The sequence below is a fragment of the Halichoerus grypus genome, chromosome 1 (assembly GCF_964656455.1).
Source record: "Halichoerus grypus chromosome 1, mHalGry1.hap1.1, whole genome shotgun sequence".
Taxonomy (NCBI): domain Eukaryota; kingdom Metazoa; phylum Chordata; class Mammalia; order Carnivora; family Phocidae; genus Halichoerus; species Halichoerus grypus.
The window spans coordinates 209,169,433-209,188,981 of NC_135712.1; the positions used below are offsets into that span (position 1 = coordinate 209,169,433).

General features: G+C 47.9%; 1 protein-coding gene across 3 annotated transcripts in view; it reads left to right on the forward strand.

Annotated features, from left to right (window-relative positions):
• DNMT1 (DNA methyltransferase 1) overlaps nucleotides 1-19,549 on the forward strand; it is a 44,602-nt gene that overhangs the window by 13,834 nt on the left and 11,219 nt on the right. For all 3 annotated transcript variants that reach the window (XM_036119616.2, XM_036119617.2, XM_036119619.2), the window contains 20 exons: nucleotides 204-238; nucleotides 601-685; nucleotides 3,215-3,249; nucleotides 4,278-4,362; nucleotides 6,086-6,120; nucleotides 6,839-6,920; nucleotides 8,801-8,835; nucleotides 9,158-9,203; nucleotides 9,298-9,378; nucleotides 9,451-9,560; nucleotides 12,833-12,951; nucleotides 13,230-13,322; nucleotides 13,925-14,076; nucleotides 14,235-14,422; nucleotides 14,526-14,709; nucleotides 16,539-16,636; nucleotides 16,851-16,998; nucleotides 18,092-18,207; nucleotides 18,389-18,593; nucleotides 18,671-18,804. In XM_036119616.2, coding sequence (XP_035975509.1) covers nucleotides 204-238; nucleotides 601-685; nucleotides 3,215-3,249; nucleotides 4,278-4,362; nucleotides 6,086-6,120; nucleotides 6,839-6,920; nucleotides 8,801-8,835; nucleotides 9,158-9,203; nucleotides 9,298-9,378; nucleotides 9,451-9,560; nucleotides 12,833-12,951; nucleotides 13,230-13,322; nucleotides 13,925-14,076; nucleotides 14,235-14,422; nucleotides 14,526-14,709; nucleotides 16,539-16,636; nucleotides 16,851-16,998; nucleotides 18,092-18,207; nucleotides 18,389-18,593; nucleotides 18,671-18,804 — 2,066 coding nt within the window. The remainder of the gene's footprint in view (nucleotides 1-203; nucleotides 239-600; nucleotides 686-3,214; nucleotides 3,250-4,277; nucleotides 4,363-6,085; nucleotides 6,121-6,838; nucleotides 6,921-8,800; nucleotides 8,836-9,157; nucleotides 9,204-9,297; nucleotides 9,379-9,450; nucleotides 9,561-12,832; nucleotides 12,952-13,229; nucleotides 13,323-13,924; nucleotides 14,077-14,234; nucleotides 14,423-14,525; nucleotides 14,710-16,538; nucleotides 16,637-16,850; nucleotides 16,999-18,091; nucleotides 18,208-18,388; nucleotides 18,594-18,670; nucleotides 18,805-19,549) is intronic.

Consider the following 19,549-nt stretch of genomic DNA (forward strand, 5'->3'; position numbering starts at 1 on the left):
GCCAACTCCTGGGCCTCGCCTCTGTTTTGAGGGGGGGGGGGCATCACTACCAGACTGATGGGTGCCCAGCTCTTTCCCCCCAAACCCAGATCCTCTGCCATGTTTAACTGTATCAGATGTATTGAATACTGTCTCACCCGTGCTTTTCATTTGATCTTCTTTGAAATGAATATTCGTGTCTTCTTCCCTTGCTCTCCACACAGGAGGAGAAGAGACGGAGAGTTACATCCAGAGAACAGTAAGAATAATTAATACATCTTTTCTGTACAATGTGCAATCTTCATTACTGAAACGACTTTTCTGAAGAGTTTTAAGGAGCTTTATTGTGAGTTGCCATGGCGACCATAGATGGCTTAAGAATGCTGAATTTGGGGTCAGATTATTAACCTTCAATTCATGTAGAATTCTCATTGCAAAGAAAGAATTGAGGGCAGAACCAGATTTAAAGGTCCTATTAAATATTAAAGTAGTATGTGCCCTTTGAGGTTCTGAGATAAAGATTGCTTTCTTGGGTAGGAAGAGAAGGACCGTATGAAAACTGCTTGCAGGGGAGGAGTTTGGGAGAGTCACCCTTGGGGTGTGTGCTACTTTGCTTGACAGAGTTGCTAGACCGCTCCCTGCAGAAGAACCGGAAAGAGTAAGACCTGGAACACACATGGAAGAAGAGGAAGAAAGAGATGAAAAAGTAAAGCCTGGTCACATCCAAGTTTGTCGATTGTACTTTTTAATCTTTGAGTCCCCATTTGGTTTTAGGAAGGGGGTCACGGGGAGTGGGGAGCCTGTAGGAACAAAATGACTTTCTCTAATCAAAATGACCTTGACTTTAGCCAAAATGCTTTTCAAACTCCCTTTTTCTGTGGTTCTCTACCTGGAAGAGGGGTTATGTGGCTGTGGTGATGAGCACACCAGTGTTAGGCTTGGCAGTCAGCTGGACCTTGTGCTAGTTCATCAGTTGCAGAACTTTGGTCCATGCCCTTGCCCATCTGCCTCCCTTGCTCGTCAAGTCTTTGTGGAAATCTAATTTTCAAACACGTGTGGTGCTAAAATCCTATAGCAGCATCCAGATATAAGGTTGTGTGTGCGTGCGAACGCGTGTGTTTGTGTGTGTGTGTGTGTTTCCTTAAGATTTATTTTAGAGAGATGAGTTGGGGGAAGGGCAGAGGGAGAGGGAGAGAGAGCATCTCTCAGGCAGGTTCCGTGCTGAGCATGGAGCCTGATGTGGGGCTTGAACTCAGGACCCTGAGATCATGACCTGAACCAAAACTGAGTTGGACATTCAACTGACTGAGCCACCTGAGCCCCTCTTCAAGTTGTATTCTTTTTTATTTATTTGAGAGAATGTGTGAGAGAGCAGAAGCAGGAGGAGTGGCAGAAGGAGAGAGAGAAGCAGGCTCCCCTCTGAGCTGAGCAGGGAGTCTGACGTGGGGCTTGATCCCAGGACCCGAGCCGAAGGCAGACACCGAAACTACTGAGCTACCAGGCACCCCTAAGTTGTATTCTTTTTTTTTTTTTTTAAAGATTTTATTTATTTATTTGACAGAGAGACATAGCGAGAGAGGGAACACAAGCAGGGGGAGCGAGAGAGGGAGAAGCAGGCTTCCCGCGGAGCAGGGAGCCCGATGTGGGGCTCGATCCCAGGACCCTGGGATCATGACCTGAGCCGAAGGCAGACGCTTGACGACTGAGCCACCCAGGCGCCCCCCTAAGTTGTATTCTTAACTGAGGTCAGCCCAGATTCCCCCCAGGTCTTCCCCAGACCTCCAGTTTCTTTGTAAAATCAGAGTTTAAGATTCTGTGAAACAGAGATGTGCCACCTGAACCCCCTCGGGGTGGGGAGAGGAGAGGGAATGGGGGTTTGATACCGGAAGCCTTACCACTAGACAGTACTCCCTGTATGACAGACTGCTAACACTGAGCGGTCACGGGTGATGGAGCAATATCAGATCCTGTTCTGTGTCCTGTTAAGGCATCGATTAGAAGTTTCTTACAAACTTGGAGGGTTACTGCTGTTATTGGGAACCTCTTAAAGGATGGGCGTGTGTTATTGCTCTAGTGGGGGAGCAGCTACGATGTATGATAATTCTTGAGCCATTTGGTCCTTAAAGCTAGCCTTTAATTGATCACCTTGCCTACCCTGATAATAGTTAAAATTAGACAGCAGTTAGTTAGCACACTCCAACTCATTTGAGCGCAGGCAGTTCTAGGGGGCCTGCTTGACCACCCTCCAAAGGAGCTTTGGGCGGGACTGAAATGCCTTGTCTGTGGTCAGACTCCCAGTATCTCTTCTTCTTTTTTTTTTTTTTTTTAAAGATTTTATTTATTTGACAGAGAGAGCACAAGCAGAGGGAGAGAGAGGGAGAAGCAGGTTCCCTGCTGAGCAAGGAGCCTGATGTGGGACTTGATTCCAGGACCCTGGGATCATGACCCGGGCCGAAGGCAGCCACTTAACCGACTGAGCCACCCAGGCGTCCCTCCCAGTATCTCTTCTTGTAGAGAATGGTCTGTGATGTGTTTCTTCTCCACATTATCAACTCCTGTGGTCTCTTCACAAAATGTGGGGTTTGAGGCTGGGTACAACTCGATGTTTTCCAGAGAGATGTGTTTAGCTCTTTAAGCTCAGGTTCCAAACGATGTGCTGTCAGTGTTTGAGCTAGAGCACTTGTTCAGAGTGGACCATCCTGCTTCCTGCCATTATTATAGGTCCCTGGTTTTGATAGCCAGTTGTCTGTGAGGTTGTCCACACTTCCTAATGACGGGTGATAGAAGGGTTTGGGGGTAAAACACTTGGATTATAGAACTCTTAGATCCTGCGACTCCTGCCTGCTTACCCCACCAGAAATAAACTTGCTGTCTTGAAGATTGTCTTTACTCCCACCAGCTAGCTATAGGATCAGTTTAGGTTTTATTTCCACAGAACACTTACAAAAAGATCAGGGAGGGACGTCTGGGTGGCTCAGTCAGTTAAGCATCCGACTCTTGGATTGAGCTCAGGTCATGATCTCCGGGTTCTGGGATCGAGCCCCCGTGTCGGGCTCTGCACTCAGCATGGAGTCTGCTGGAGATTATCTCCCTTTCCCTCCGCTTCTCCCCTGCTTGCTTGTATGTGCGCGCGCTCTCTCTCTCTCTCTCTCAAATAAAATCTTAAAAAAAAAAAAAAATCAGGTCTAAGTGAAGGAAAATCAACTAGTTTTTTTTCTCTCCCCTCCTCCCCCAGGAAGAAAAGAGGCTCAGAAGTCAAACCAAAGAACCGTAAGTATAGTTAACATGCCTTTGTACTTTCTACTGTGAACTTAATTGCTAAAATAAGTGCTCTGGTAGAGAGCTGAGTGGACAGGGCATTAGGTGTGTAAGTTATACATGTGTGGGGATAGTTCTGCTTGTGGAAGGTCAGACCACCACAGTGAAAGCAGGGCTCAGTTGACCTCAGCTGGTCTTGACCCCAGGCTCTTCCTCCGTGGTGGTCATACAGCAAGCGGTTTGTCAGGTGGTGGTAAAGGGCATTGAAGGAGCGGCACTGTTCCTCACCCACAGCTGTGAAGACACTGTGTAACAGACTGTCGCTAAAGCCCAGTGGCTTAAGAGATAGCATTTATTTAGCTTACGAGTCTACATCTTGATGACTGTCAGCTGATCTTGGCCAGGTTTGGTGGGGATGATGGGGAGGATCTGCCTCTTCATGACGTGGCTAGCCTGGGTGTGCTTTTGTGGCGGTGGCCGAGTGTGAGGGCAGAGGTGAAAAGCACTTCAAGCCTCTGTTGACCTCCACCTGGCTGAAGTGAATGTTGAGACTGGGCCTTTGTCTCGGGCTGGGCAGAACATCCAAATGGAGTGGCAGGGCCCTGTGGCCAAGATACTATGTGGAGAGTGGCTTTCCATGGTTGCTGGGGCAGATTGCACATCAGACCAGCTCTTGTGAACCTCTACGGGGTGACCTCAGGGCCACTTCCACTGCAGGCATGTTCCCATCAGGTTACAGGAAATCAGTGGAGTCCTAGTGTGTGTGTGGCGGCGGGGGGGGGGTTGTTTGTTTTTGTTTTAAGCTGCTGGTGTATGTCAGCAGCATCTATATGAAATATTGATGGCATTTCTAAAGATCCTAAGTTCTGAAGTAGTAAGTGCCTTCCGGGTTTCCTGCAGGGAAGACATGCCCTTCAGCTGGGAAAGGCAGTCCACGCTCTAAGTCCTGGGAGGAGACTGTAGTCCTCAATGGGGCTGCTTGCCATGGCGTCAGGCTCTCTGAGCTGATCAGGGTGTATGTATTTTGTTTTGTGTGACAGAACACCTAAACCGAAGTCTAAGGAGGAGCCAGACAGAGAAGGAAGAACTGGAGTGCAGGCTGAAATGGATGAAGAAGAGGAGAAGGTGAAGACTGAATCTTGGTTTCTTAAATGTCACTTTGCTTCTGTTCCCATGTGGTTGAGACACATGGCATGGTGCAGGGCTCTGGGTTCAAATCCCGCCCTACCTCCCCTCAGGCAACTCTGGGAAAGTTACCTAATCCCCCTCGTGGGGGTTGGTGATTATCACTGCACGTCAATGAACGTTTAGTTGTTTATCCATCACAGTGGATAGAGCCTGTGTGTGCCTTGACGAAGGTATGCGTAAGAAGCCTCCATGAGAAGGCTTGATCTGTGTCCCCTAAGACACATCAGCCATACCTGTGCTGCTTAACTGGCTTCCTGAGTTGAGTCTAGGTCTCCATCCTGCCAGCCTGTTGAGTAGTTGCAACACAGACCCCCATTTCAGCTAAGTGAAATGTCATAAACTCCAAAGCATTATACATGCAGCAGGGCTGGGCCTTCATAAACATACAGGATGGCAAGGTCATCTGCAGGGCGGTCCTGCTACCTGAGCTCCAGGGGAGGGGGTATTCACGCCGTGGGGGCTGCAGCACAGGCATCTCCAGCTCTTCAGGCAGTGTGGTTCCTTCTAAGAGAAGCTGAACTGGGATAATCCCAGGATTGTCTCTGTGGTTTTTTTTGTCTGTTGAGATCTAGACAGTGGAGACCGAGGTCACAGACTTGCTGGGTCATGAACTTCCTTACTTCCGGCCTGGTTGGCAATAGGCATCCATTCTCATTCTGTGGCATTTGACCCTTTTGGTGTCACCTCCAGCTCGCTCTGCCGTCTTCTTGTCTCTCACCTTTTCTGTCCAGATACTGGTTATCTTACTAAAGGTGCTTGCCCGGTATCCCTTTCCAGGCCCTCTAGAGAGACCTTAGTGATGGTGTCGGAGCACTCCTCCCCCGCAGACAGAAACTGGCAGGAGCTTTTGCTTCATGGTAGAAAGGGATGGAGGGGTCCCACATTTGACCCTTTCTAATATTGTTAGCTTTTCTATTTTAATAAATCCACTAATAGACTTGTTACTCTATGAAAATGAGCTCAATAAATTTCAGAGGGTTTTTTTTTTTTTTTGTATGTATGTAAGTTCAGAAGGTGCTAGATTGTATATAACAAGGAGTTGGTGACTGTTGGGAATTCTTTTAATTGATTTTTCCCCCCATATTGGATTGCCAAGTTTTGTCCTTGTTTTTTTTCCTGCTGTCCTGATGCCTGTCTGTATGACCTCTTCACTTCTGACCAGATGAGAGCTGGAACTGCCGGCGTTCTGGCCAACAAAAGCTAAATGGCTGTAATATTCCCTTTTACGATGAGCTTTCCTGGGACTGGGTTGGCTAATGATGGCCCCAAGCTGGCCCTCTGCTCCTTTTTATAAAGTTCTGTTGGAACACAGCCGTGCCTTTTCACTTCTGTATTGTCTCTGGTTGCTTTTATGCTATAATGACGGGGTTGAGTAGTTGCAACACAGACCGTGGGGCTTACAAAATCTGAAAATGTTTGTTTTCTGACTCTTGATAGAAACCATTTGCCAACTCCTGGTCAACTCTTGTTTGGAGGGGGTAGGGAATGGAGTTAAAAATTGGAAGTCTCATCACTAGTCTGTAGATCCGTGCGGACTTTTCCTGTTCTCCAGTTCCACAGCGCTTCGATCGTTAACTGATACTTTCAGTTTGGTCTTGCTCTTTTCTCAGAAACTAACTTTTCCCCTCTTTCTCTCTCCTCCCCTGCTTCACCCTCTTAGGATGAAAAGAGACCCAGAAGTCAACCCAAAGATCTGTAAGTGGTTGAAATGCTTGTGCCTTTGTGCTGTGCTTTGTGAAATTTTCATTATTGAAATTATTGTTCTAGAGATCTGTGATGATGTAGAGGTTTACAGGGAGCTGCTGATATTCTTGGAAGATTGGATCCTTTCGGGCAGGGTTGGATAAGAAATTAAACTGGGCCTCATCCTTACTCCTTACCCTCTGCCACTTGGGTAGCCGTCCCATCCCCTGCACAATCTCATGTGTCTCTTAGCTTCCAGCGTTTCTCATGTGGCCTGCATCGGAGGGGTCACAGGGGGCTTCTGGGGGCCTTCTCTTGGGGTTACAACTTATCGATGCTCCTTTTAGGGCCACCATCACAAGGGGCTTTCTTTATTGAATGGGAAGAAAGAATCTGTTGCCCAGATATTCTGAATATTTTGCTTTTCAATAGGGAGGCATTAATCTGTGGGGTTTTTTTGTTTTTGTTTTAAGATTTTATTAGAGAGAATGAGAGAGAGAGAGAGAGAGAACACGAGTGGGGGGGGAGGGCAGAGGGAGAAGCAGGCTCCCCACTAAGCAAGGAGCCCGATGCGGGGCTTGATCCCAGGACCCTGGGATCTTGATTTGAGCTGAAGGCAGACGCTTAACTGACTAAGCCACCCAGGTTCCCCATATTTGTTATTTTCGATACGAGTTGGCAATATGGTTATTCTGAGCAAATATTTGGCATATATTTATTTACCTAATAGAGCTGCCAAACGGAGACCTGAAGAGAAAGAACCTGAAAGAGTAAAACCACAAGTTTCTGAGGAAAAAGATGAGGATGAAAAGGTAAGCTCTTATTTTTCAATCCTGCTGTATTTCCTACATCCCAAAGTGATTTTTTTTTTTTTTTGAAGGTAACTTTTTATTATGGAAGCATTCACGCATACCCCAAAGTAGGCAGAATAAGGTAGCAACCCCTTGTGTTCTCATCCACCTGCAACGGCTCTCAGCTCATAGTCCAGTGTTTCAGTCCATTCCTCCCCAATCTCCCAGCCTCCCTCGCCCCTGGATGATGCTGAACAAATCCCAGATGTATTACTGAAATACTTACAGAAGAACTACCTGTAAGAGGAAAGGACTGTTCTTAAATATCACCACAAGACCACCATTAACACAATGTCCAGGTCTAGTCTGTTCAAATTTCCCTGCCTATAAAAGACAGTGGAGACTGAATCAGGACTCAAATGAGGTCTGTACAGTGAATTTGGTTGGTATTTGTCCTGTCTCATCCAGAGCTGTGCCCCTTCCTCTTGTAGTTTATGGAGGGAACTAGCTTACCTGTACAGTTTCTGGGTTTTGGTTTTTTTGTTGTTCGCACCCCTCTTTTGTTAAGCATCTCCCTCCAGCCCTGTCTCCTACAGACTGATGGTTAGGTCTGGGGCTTATCCAGAAGCCGGTCCCCTGTTTCCCGTGGACTGCTGAGGTGTTGCCAGGTGCTTCCTGTTGCATCATACCAGAGGGCACGGTTGTCTATTTATGGTTTTAAGACTGATCACTGGGCCGAAGTGTTGTCGCCCGATCCATCCTTTATAAAGTCCCTCTCAGCTTTTCATTTAAGGTTTTTAGCAGTTATTGCTTAAGTCTGTATCACTGGGAGTTGCAAAGTGGCGATAGTCCAGTTCTCTCATTCCTTCATTTACCCAAAATAATTCTAGAAAGAAGTTTCCCCTTTCTTTATGGTGGCCCAAACAGACTAATATAATACCATAGTCTGGGTGGTTTAAACAACAGATGTTTATTTTCATAGTTCTGGAGACTCAAAGTCCAAGATGAAAGTGCCAGCAGGGTTAGTTTCTGGTGAGGCCTTTCTTCCTGGCTTGCCGATGGCTGCCTTCTCACCATGTCCTCACAGGCTCTTCCCTGTGCGAGCGTGGAGGGAGAGTGTGTGCCTGGTGTCTCTTATAAGGACACAGTCCTATTGGATTAAGGCCCACGCTTATGACCACCCTTTTAACCTCGGTCACCTCCTTTAAAAGCCTCCTCTCCAAATACAGCCACATTCTGGGTTAGGGCTTCAGCTTGAAATTTGGGGAGACTTAATTCATTTCATAGCACCCCTCATCAGTTGTTGACTTATGAGGTACTGCTTGTACAAGAAAGCTAAGCATTTTAATTTTAATTTTTTTTTGAAAAAGATTTTGAGAGAGCGAGCACAAGCCGGTGGGAGGGGCAGAGGGAAAGGGAGAAGCAGACTTCCTGCTGAGCAAGGAGCCCAACATGGAGCTTGATCCCAGGACCCTGAGATCATGACCTGAGCCAAAGGTAGATGCTTAACCGACTGACTGCCTTTGGCTCGGGCTGTGATCTCAGGGTCCTGGGATCGAGCCCCACATTGGGCTCCCTGCTCTGCGGGGAGCCTGCTTCTTCCTCCCTTGCTCCCCTTGCTTTTGCGTGCTCACTTGTGTACTCTCTGTCAAATCTTTAAAATAAAAAACAAAACAAAACGGTTTCTGTTAGGAGTCTGTTAAGGAAGGCTTTCATTATAGGAATTTTGAATATAAGACTTTATACACCGCAGATGGCTGGGGTCTCACTGGGTCCTTTGACTGCCTTCTTCCCTGCCTCTGACTAGGTTTTGTGATAACCATGTATATAAAATTCTGAAGCATTATTAAGATATAAAATACTTTTGTACTCTTCACTCCTCTTTCATTGTCTCTGTTTAGGAAGAGAAGAGACGCAAAACTACATCCAAAGAACCGTAAGAACTTATTTTTGTCTTGGTAAAAGCAGGTCACATTAAAATTCTTGTTCTAGAAAGAAAAAGAGGTTTTTAGTGAATTTAGAGCAGCCTTAGCTTAGCTTTGTATCTGATTGGGTCTGTGAGCTCAGGATCAAAACATTCCAATTCTGCGTGAGGCAGGGGCCCTCTGTGTGGTAAGGGTGGGGAGTGGACCCAGCCCCTTGCCCCTGAGGCAGCAGCTGATGCTCATCTGTGTTGGTAGATAGGGTGTAGCTTTGGTAGATTCTTACATGTTCTGATAGGATTAAAAAAACCAAACCATCTTGTGCTTTATTCTCAGAACTGAGAAAAAAATGGCTCGAAACAAAACAGTCATGTCCTCCAAGGTAAACCTATAGCTGGGGGTAAACCCGGTGCTGCGGCACCAGTGGGGTTGCCCAGGGCTGGCCCTCTGAGCACTGTTTGTGTTCATGCCCCCAGACCAATCCTCTGAGGTGTGTGCAGTGTGGACAGTACCTGGAAGATGCCGAACTAAAGTATGAACAGCATCCTCCTGACGCAGTAAGTTCCGGCTCTGCTCCCAGCCTTCCAGTCCCTGTCTCTGCTGCTGCCTAATGGTCCGATGTCTCTCAGGTGGATGAGCCACAGTTGTTGACAAGTGAGAAACTCTCCATCTTCGATGCCAATGAGTCTGGCTTTGAGAGTTATGAGGCTCTTCCCCAACACAAATTGACCTGCTTCAGGTAATGGATATGCTTCTGCTCTTTTGTAATACAGCACTTCCCTGAAGATGCTGAAATTCTTAAGATCCTAGTGAAGTTGCTTGTTTTGTTTTTGTTTGTTTTTTCCCCTTCCCCCATCCTAGTGAAGTTCTTTAGCACCTACCTGTAACATTTCTTAAGTTGCTAACACTTCATGGATAAGAACCACAAAGATAGTAGGAGTATAGTAGAATTTGCTGTGTGGTTTGTCAAAACTATATGTGTTTAATCTTTAGTCTATACATATCCTGAAGCTCATTCAAATGAGGGCCAGCCATGTGCTAGGTACTGATCTAGGTGTTAGGGATGGAGCACAGCAGGTCCCTGCTTTCATGGAGGCAGAAACAGTTATGCCTGTCAGGTAGTAACAGCTACGACAGATGTGAAAAGCATGGTGAGCAGAGAGGGGGTGGGAGAAAGAATGTTTTTGGAATGGAGGGTATGTGACTTGAGCAGAGCCCTTAGTGACATAGAGAACAAGCTAAGGGGATAGCTAGGGAAAGACGTCCCCCCGCCCTACCCCCCCCCCCCCCCCCCGCCCAGGTGGAGGGAACAGCAGGTACAGAGACTCCGAGGTGGACTCCTGTTGGCTCTGGAAGACTCAGTGATGAAGCTGCTGTGGTTGGAGTTGAGGGGGCAGGGGGTCAGGGAGGGGACTAGATCCTGCAGGGCTTTGCAGGCTGTGGCAATGACCCCTGAACTCTCTTTCTTTCTTTTTTTTTTTTTTAAGATTTTATTTATTTATTTGACAGAGAGAGAGATAGTGAGAGAGGGAACACAAGCAGGGGGAGTGGGAGAGGGAGAAGCAGGCTTCCCGCAGAGCAGGGAGCCCGATGCGGGGCTCGATCCCAGGACCCTGGGATCATGACCTGAGCCGAAGGCAGACGCTCAGCGACTGAGCCACCCAGGCACCCCTGACCCCTGAGCTTTCTGAGTGAAGGTCTTGGCATCTGGACTGTGCCTTTGGCAAGGTTCAAACAAACCTTTGAGTACGCAGAGTCTCCATGTTCTTCAGCACCCTCTGTTCCATTCAGCTCCTTCTCGCTGGGGCTGCAGTTACTCTGAGGCTTCACTTTGTGGGAAATGGCTTGAATCCAGGACTAGCCCAGTTTCTTTCAGGCCTTGGCAGGTGCTTTTCCCCTTCCTGTGGAGAATGGTGGGGGTGGATTGCTTCCATCACACCTGTTAGCCTCAGGTCGGCATCACTTCCATGACACCCCTGCCCCATAGCAGGTTAGGGGTTCTCTTGCCCTCAGACAAGATCCCCAGTAGGTTTCTTCTGCAGCACATTTCATGCTTCCTGTGGTCGGTGGTTGGCTGTATCTTCCTCTCCAACATGATCAGGATCCTGATCTGTGTCAGGATGCTGTCCACCTACCAGTGATCCTCAAGGCCTGGCCCTCAACTCTGCCGGTGAAACATGCTGTGTTGATACAGCTGATGCTCATGTCTCCCTGTTGTGTCTCTCAGGACCGAGGATCAGGAGCTGGAGCCAGGGCTGCTGTAGTCAGGAATGTCAGAGCTTGGGGTCTCTTGGCTCCCTCCTTGAGAGGGATCTGCTGTAGACTCCTTCCTGTACGGTGGGGTGGTGGCACTAAACACACACTTCCCAGGCATAATGTGCTTCTTAGCCTCGGGCCATTGGAGCCAGACTGCCTGAGTTATTTAGGGACTCTGCCGACCTCTGGTACTTGGGCTGAAAGTGGCAAGCGGAAACAAGTCCAGGGCAGGGTCCATACTATGAACTAGTGAGTCCTGCCCCTGCCTGGAACTTAGAACTTCTCCCTGATATCACGCTTACCAAGAGGGCTTATGGACAGCTTGTCGGGCTGGGCACTATTTCTTCCTCTTCTGTAGGTCCACAGTATCCTGTTTTCCCTTGGTAAGTGTCCATGTAGCCCACTGGGCTTAAGTCCTGAGGGCAGAGTATGTATGACCCATGTCTATCATGACTGGCACGTAGTAGGGGAGTTTAACTCAAGGTATTCATGTTTTCATTAAGTTCTGTGAGATTTCAGGATGAGGATTTCTGGCTTCTAAGGGCCTAGGCTATGGGATCATGGTGGAGGGTGGTGTTCTCGAGAGCTGCAGATTTTGTGTGGCCTGCCTGGGCCTTGGAGGGATGAGATGGTACCTCTGGTGCAGAAAGTAGTCTTTGAGGCTGGCCTGAGCAGAAAGGACCCCCCCCCCCCACACACACACACTCTCTCTGATTTCATGTTCTGAAGTTTGGCATTTGGGTGGTAGGACTGTGGATGCCTTCAAGCTTGAGATTTAACCCTCCGAATGAGGCAGAAGTCTGTCCTTCCCATATCTTTGTACTACTTTCTTTTTTTTTTTTTTCTTTAAAGATTTTATTTATTTATTAGAGAGAGACACAGTGAGAGAGGGAACACAAGCAGGGGGAGTGGGAGAGGGAGAAGCAGGTTTCCCGTGGAGCACGGAGCCCGATGCGGGGCTCAATCCCAGGACCCCAGGATGATGACCTGAGCCGAAGGCAGACACTTAACGACTGAGCCACCCAGGCGCCCCCCTTTTTTTTTTTTTTAAAGATTTTATTTGACAGAGAGAGACACAGTGAGAGAGGGAACACAAGCAGGGGGAGTGGGAGAGGGAGAGGCAGACGCCCAACACTGAGCCACCCAGGCACCCCTCTTTGTACTACTTTCATGTTATTATATAGTATGCTTTATTACGCCTTTTTTTTTTTTTTTTGAGGTGAAACTCCTGTAACACGTAACCATGTATGAAATAGCGTGAATAGGTAAATGCAGAGAAACAGAGTGGGGAGTTGCCAGGGGCAGGGACAGAATAGGCAGCAGTGTCTGCTTACCAGAGGGGTTTTTCTCGGGCAGTGAAAACGTTTTGGAGCTAGATGGAGGCGATGGTTGCACGACTCTGGGTGGAACAGGTCTGAGAAGCCAGTGTTTCTCCGTTGGCGATATGCCAAGGGAAGAGGTAGTGACTGCTCCCTTACGAGGTTTCCTGTCCTCCTGCTGTAAGACTCACCACTCTCCTGGTGTCACCCTTGTAGACATCTAGATCTGCAGACACCAAGGTCCTCTTGATGCACAGGTGGGAGAGTCGGGTAGAACTGTTGGGGTGGGGACACTGTGCTGATCTAGTGTTCTGGCAACCGGAAAGGTAGGAGTCTAGGACTTGCACCTGGGCCTGTCACCTCGTGTCTGAACGGAGCTCTGCACCGCTACTGCCTTCAGCGGTCGGCTGGTAACGGCTCTCTGTTGCCTGTCTAGCGTGTACTGTAAGCGTGGTCACCTGTGCCCGATCGACACCGGCCTCATTGAGAAGAACGTTGAACTCTTCTTCTCCGGTTATGCAAAGCCAATATATGATGATGACCCATCTCTTGAAGGTAAGTGGGACGCTCCAGGTTCTGTGTGGGACAGAGATCTTAAAAACAAAGCTCACCTCCAAAGCAGTACGCAGCTGCAACTACTCTTCTTCGGGTTGGGACTTAAGACGTGCTGTGGACAGCTGTTAGCACACTCGCTGGCTCTGTGGGCTGCCCGCTTTGGCTGATGAGAGCAGTCAGCTCGGGGGCACTCAGTGCCACTGACCCTTCTGGGGTTTGATGGGAGTCCTAGCTCTTAGTTCATTTCTTTTCAGGAAACTTTCTTTTTCTTCTCTTAGGTGGTGTTAATGGCAAAAATCTTGGCCCTATAAACGAATGGTGGATCACTGGCTTTGATGGAGGTGAAAAGGCGCTCATTGGCTTCAGCACTTGTAAGTATGTGGCCAGTCGGGGACTGTAATGGGATCTGAAGGGGACCTTCGTTCCTGTCCTCCCTGGGGCTTGGTTGGGCTCTGGTGGGATGCCTCAGGCTCACATGAACAGCACGTGACTAACTTGTGACTGTGTGGGAACTAGGTCGGGTTCCAATAGGATGACTTTTCTAGGAGTTACAGCTGGCTCTGGAAGTGACCCTCCAATTAGAAGACAGAGCAGGTCCTATTGTTATAGCTCAAACCCAGACTGAATTCCAAAAAGAAAGATGAGCCAAAATAAGGCCACTTGGCCAGTCTCCTATTCTCTAGCTGTCTCTAAGATATTATTTAAGGAATCTCTACACCCAACGTGGGGCTTGAACTCATAACCCTGAGATCGAGTTGTATGCTCTACTGAGTGAGCCAGCCAGGCACCCCCGTTCTCTAGCTGTCTTAGACCACTTCTGAACGAGTTCACTCTGAATGTACTTCGCATTTTGTTGACTTTTGCGTATGGAACGACTTAGACTATTCCATAGTCTTCATAGACTCATCCCTGCCCTTTGGCCATCATAGTTGCCATTAGATTCAAACCACTTCTTAAAATTTGTTTACTTCAGCTTTTGCCGAATATATTCTGATGGATCCCAACCCAGAGTATGCACCACTGTTTAGCGTGATGCAGGAGAAGATCTACATAAGTAAGATCGTGGTTGAGTTCCTGCAGAGCAACCCAGACTCAACCTATGAAGACTTGATCAATAAGATTGAGGTGAGAGGTTCAGGGTCTTTGTAACCTGGGATTCATGCCTATTTACATGCCGCATAGATGTTGCTAGAAAACTCACATCTCAATGAGAAACCATTTTTCAGTTTTATTAGAACAGTTTTGCTTAAGCCTAAGAGAAACTTCTGATGTTTTTCTTAAAGACCACTGTTCCTCCTTCTGTGCTCAACCTGAATCGATTCACAGAGGATTCTCTCCTTCGACATGCCCAGTTTGTGGTAGAACAAGTAGAAAGTTATGATGAGGCTGGGGACAGTGATGAGCAGCCCATCTTTCTGACCCCTTGCATGAGAGACCTGATCAAGTTGGCTGGGGTCACCCTAGGAAAAAGGTAAGGATGCAGCGGGAATAAAACCGAAGACATGAGACCAGAGAAGGTAGTGTCATGGGCGCTCCTCCCCAGCCCACTGACACGATGGAAACTTCTGTCCCAGGCGAGCTGAAAGACGTCGGACCATCGGGCATTCTGCCAAAGAGAAGGACAAAGGCCCCACTAAAGCCACCACTACCAAGCTGGTCTACCAGATCTTTGACACTTTCTTCGCAGAGCAAATCGAGAAAGATGACAAAGAAGACAAGGAGAATGCCTTCAAACGCCGGCGGTGTGGCGTCTGTGAGGTAATCTCACTTGGGCTGGGCTCCCTGTGTAATCTGAAGAACTTCTTTCTTCTGACTTGAGACTCTCCCTGCTCAAATGTCACCCCGAAAACAAAGTTACCTGGGGGGGATTGCATGCCTCATGGGACAGACAGATTGACCGGACAGCTGTGCAAAGAGGTGTGCTTGGGCACTTGGCTGTTAATGCTGCTGTCATAAAGAGGCTGGCCTCCTGGGTGGCGTTGCTCTGTCCCGATCGCACTGTGTCTCGCAGCCTGGGTGAGTGCAGAGGAAGGCGTTACCCCACAGAGGTGCTGCTGCCGCTTCTGACGGGGAGGACATCCTCCCCGGAGCCTTCTTGTCTCCTAGTGTAACTTTCCCAGGAAAGTGGGGACTATCCAAAATAGATTTGAGGCCTTTTAAAAGCCCTCTCCTCCTCTGAATTCTTATATTTACTTCAGTCAGGATTCGGGGATTAATTTATCCAGTCACCTAGAGCGGAGATGTTTTGGTATCTACTACAGGCATACCTTGTCCTACTGTACGTCACGGGTACTGCATTTTGGGGTTTTTTGTGTGTAATTTTGGTTTTTGGGGGGTTTGGTTTCTTAAAAATCGAAGTTCTTTGGCAACCCTGCGTTGAGCAAGTCTATTGGTGCCATTTTTCCAACAGCATTTTCTCACTCTGAGTCTGTCACATTTTGGTAATTCTTGCAGTATTTCAAACTTATTCATCATATGTGTGGTGATCTGTGACCAGTGACTGTAGTTTGCTGAAAGTTCAGATGATGGTTAGCATATATTTAGCAATAAATAATTTTTAAAAGAATATCCTTTTTTTTTTTAAGACCTAAAGCTATTTATTTATTTATTTTTTTTTTAAGATTTTATTTATTTATTTAAGACACAGAATGAGAGCACATGAGAGGGGAGAGGGTCAGAGGGAGAAGCAGACTCCCTGCCGAGCAGGGAGCCCGATGCAGGACTCGATCCTGGGACTCCAGGATCATGACCTGAGCCGAAGGCAGTCGCTTAACTAACTGAGCCACCCAGGTGCCCAAGACCTAAAGCTATTTAATAACACATTTAATAGACTATAGTGTAGTGTAAACATAACTTTTCATCTGCACTGGGAAACCAGAAACTTCATTCGGCCCATGTTACTGTGGTGGCCTGGAACTGAGGTCCGCCTGTATTTGACTTATTTTGGACAAAAACTCAAATGCGAAAATACCACAGCTGCCTTTAGAACCTGTGTTCACACTGCCTGCTGGACTGTGTTTTTCTTTTGTTTCATTAACAGGAATTCACATGTTCTCAACATTCTTTTGGTTTTATTTTTTTCATTTAACACATGTATATGCAGTTTTCAGAGCTTCTTAAATACACACAACTGGTATTTGCACCTCTTATGTGTTGGTGCAGTTAGATCTAGTTGACTCACTTTGATTATTTAATAGTGTTTCATTGTATGAATATCCCAGCTTATCCCTCTGTTTTAATGCTGTGGCAGTGTCCTTGAATGAGGTTTCTTGTGACCGTCTCTACGTAGAAGCAGAATTGCTGGGTGCGCTTTATAGGTTTAACTTTGGTCTAGAAAACTCCGAAGTGGTGGTGCTGGCTTATCCTTTGAGCTTTGCGAGCTCTCATTTCTCTGCACTCGTCCCAACACATGCCCTGCTTTTTAAATTTGCTAACCTGGAGGGTGTGAATGGGATCTTGTTCTGAACTTACTTCTCATACTTCACCTAATGAGGCTAAATACAATTTTTTTTAAATTGTAATTCACCGAAAAAATGGTTACCAATGGTTACTAATGGCCATTTCATTCGCTTCTTAAAACTTTTTAGGTTTGTCAACAGCCCGAATGTGGACAATGTAAAGCCTGTAAAGATATGGTTAAGTTTGGTGGTAGCGGACGGAGCAAACAGGCTTGCCAAGAGAGGAGGTAGGTTTGGCTGACGCTGTTCTTGTAGCAGAGGACAATGCCAGCTGGTGGCAGATGAGCTTTGCACAGGACAGGTGGGCTGAGCTATCCAGAGCAGGCAGCCTTCCCTTGTCTAGCGTTGTCACCGGCCTGTCCCCGTTACCTGACTAAAACATCCCCAGTAGGTTTTACTTTATTATGAAAGGGGATTTGCTTATAACAAGTGACTTTATAGATGCCCCAACATGGCCATGAAGGAGGCAGATGACGATGAAGAAGTCGATGACAATATTCCGGAGATGCCATCACCCAAAAAAATGCATCAGGGGAAGAAAAAGAAACAGAACAAGAATCGGATCTCTTGGGTTGGAGACGCTGTTAAGGTAATTCTGGAGAAGCTTCTCTTCTTATTGTCGCACCTCTGAGGAAAGAGTTGTCCCCTCTGTATAACTGCCAGACCGCTTCAGCAGCCTGAGCCCTGGAGCGGAGAAACCTGCTCGTTTGCCTGAGAAGAGCAGGGCCCATGGGAGAGGCCAAGGCTCTTGGCCATGCACCAGAAATGTTTTTTGTTGTTGTTGTTTGTTTGTTTTTGTTGTGTGCCCAAAGATCCGAACATTCCAAAGTGGGCATTTGACACTGTCCTGGGAGTGTCAGGCTGGTTCTCCTTCAAAGCTTGTTTCAAAGAGAGCCATCACTGCCCCCTCTCTGGCCTGGGCGTGGGGGTTTTTGCGACACTAGCAGATTGCCTCCCTGTCGTTCTGTGATTGTCTATTGTCTATCTAAGGCACAGCTTTTACCAAAGCTGGAGAGCTTTCCTTTCCTTTAGCACTGCTTCCTTGATGTCTGTAAGCCGAAGATCCGCTCTGTAGCGTGAGGCCTACCCCTGCCAGATGCTGCTGTAGGCCTGGACGTGGCTCAGCCTCTGTGCTGTGGTGCTGATCCTCTAGGACAGGAGAATAGGCACATGGACTGTCCAGCGGGTGCAGGGCTGGAGGGAGGTTGGGGCCTTGGGGGCTTCCCGAGGAGGCAGCCTCTGAGCTGAGACTCAGAAGGTTGGCGAGGAACCAGCCTCACAAAGATGTGGGGGAGAGGCAGGGCAGAGGCCCTTAGGGGGAAACTAGCTTTCCTGGTGGGAGAAGTAGGTCCTCGTGGCTGACAGGAGTTGGGGCTGGGATGTGGCCTTAGGACCTTGGTGCGAGGAGTTGGGACTGGTGCTAGTTAAAATCAAATGCTGGAATCTGCTTTGCTGCTGACGCTGAAGGGCAGGGCTGACGAGGAGGGAATGTGAGTGCTCTTCATGCAGATTTCCAGCTAAGGGAGGTAGATGTTTTCTGTAGTAGCCAGGTTGGTAGAGGCTCATGATTTAACAAAATTATTAGGAATTAGGCTTTTATGCAAAGTAATAGGAACAGGTAGGTCAAGCAGAGACTGGACCTTCAAACCCATCCTCACCTGAAATGAAGCTCTTGTTTTCAGACTGATGGGAAGAAGAATTACTTTAAGAAGGTTTGCATCGACTCAGAAACCCTGGAAGTGGGGGACTGTGTCTCTGTTATTCCAGATGACTCCTCAAAACCGCTATATTTAGCAAGGTTTGTATCTTTTCCTTTGCTTGACTTCAGCACACATTCTCTTAGACAACTAGGAGATGCTTATGTACGGAGAGCAGCAGCGGCTCTTTGCTAGGCTAATTGCAAAAAGAAAACACAAGTTGCCCTAAGTAGATTCGGTCCAGATTTGCCAGTCAGGTGAGTGACTTTCTTCGGACTCCAGGGTCACTGCGCTGTGGGAGGACAGCAGCAATGGGCAGATGTTTCATGCCCACTGGTTCTGCGCCGGGACAGACACAGTCCTCGGAGCCACGTCGGACCCCTTGGAGCTGTTCCTGGTGGATGAATGTGAGGACATGCAGCTTTCGTACATCCACAGCAAGGTGAAGGTCGTCTATAAAGCTCCGTCGGAGAACTGGGCCTTGGAGGTGAGTGCCCAGCGCCCCTCGCGTGCACTGCCCTCCCTGCGTGGGGTCATGGCTGACACCGGTCCTTGTGCGCACAGGGAGGCATGGATCCCGAGGCTCTGATAACGGAGGATGACGGAAAGACCTACTTCTACCAGCTGTGGTATGATCAAGACTACGCGAGATTTGAGTCCCCTCCGAAAACCCAGCCAACGGAGGAGAACAAGTACAAGTGAGTGCGGGCCGGCCACTGACTCTCATGTGCTGCTGTCTGGCGGGGTTTTTCTCCCCCGCTCATCAAACACCAGCCCGACTTGGTCACAGTTGCTTTAAGTGTATGGATGGCCCGGGCGCGGAGTTCCCTTCGTGAGCAGCTCTCCCGTCCGGCAGCAGAATGTGTGTTTTGTGTGCTTCTCGGCGTTCGTGCTACAGACCTTGTGTGTTTCTTTGTGTTTCTTAGAGGTTTTCTTTCATAAGTGCTACCTCTGATGCTGCTTTATTCTAACTGGTGAGTGACTGCTCTTAGGGAGGCTTTATAAAATTTTCTCTAGGTGTTCAGTGCCCCGTGCCTTCCTTTGTAACCTCTGTACCTCGCCGTTTGGACTCAGCGTGGCACTGGCGCCCCTCCCGCGGCAGCGAGGCTGATGGGGTGAAGGCTGGGAGGCTGCCTTACGCGCTTCTGGGGTTTCTCCCGTCGGCCTGCTGCTGCCTTTTGACTTGATCTCCAGTGAAGGTCATGTCTAGCTCTCCTTTATGGGCTTATTGATGAGAAATAATGGATTTTACCAGCTAGCTTTTCAGCCTATAGAGAGAATGGTAGGAGACTCCTTCAACATGGAGTTCTGACTGAGCCACTCTGCATTTTTGCTTGTGGTGTATTCGTTACCGTATTCTACATTCTGTTTGTCTTAGGGCTTTTGTTTTGTTTTGTCTTAGGGTTTTTATTATTTTTTTTAATTTTTTTTTTTTTAAAGGTT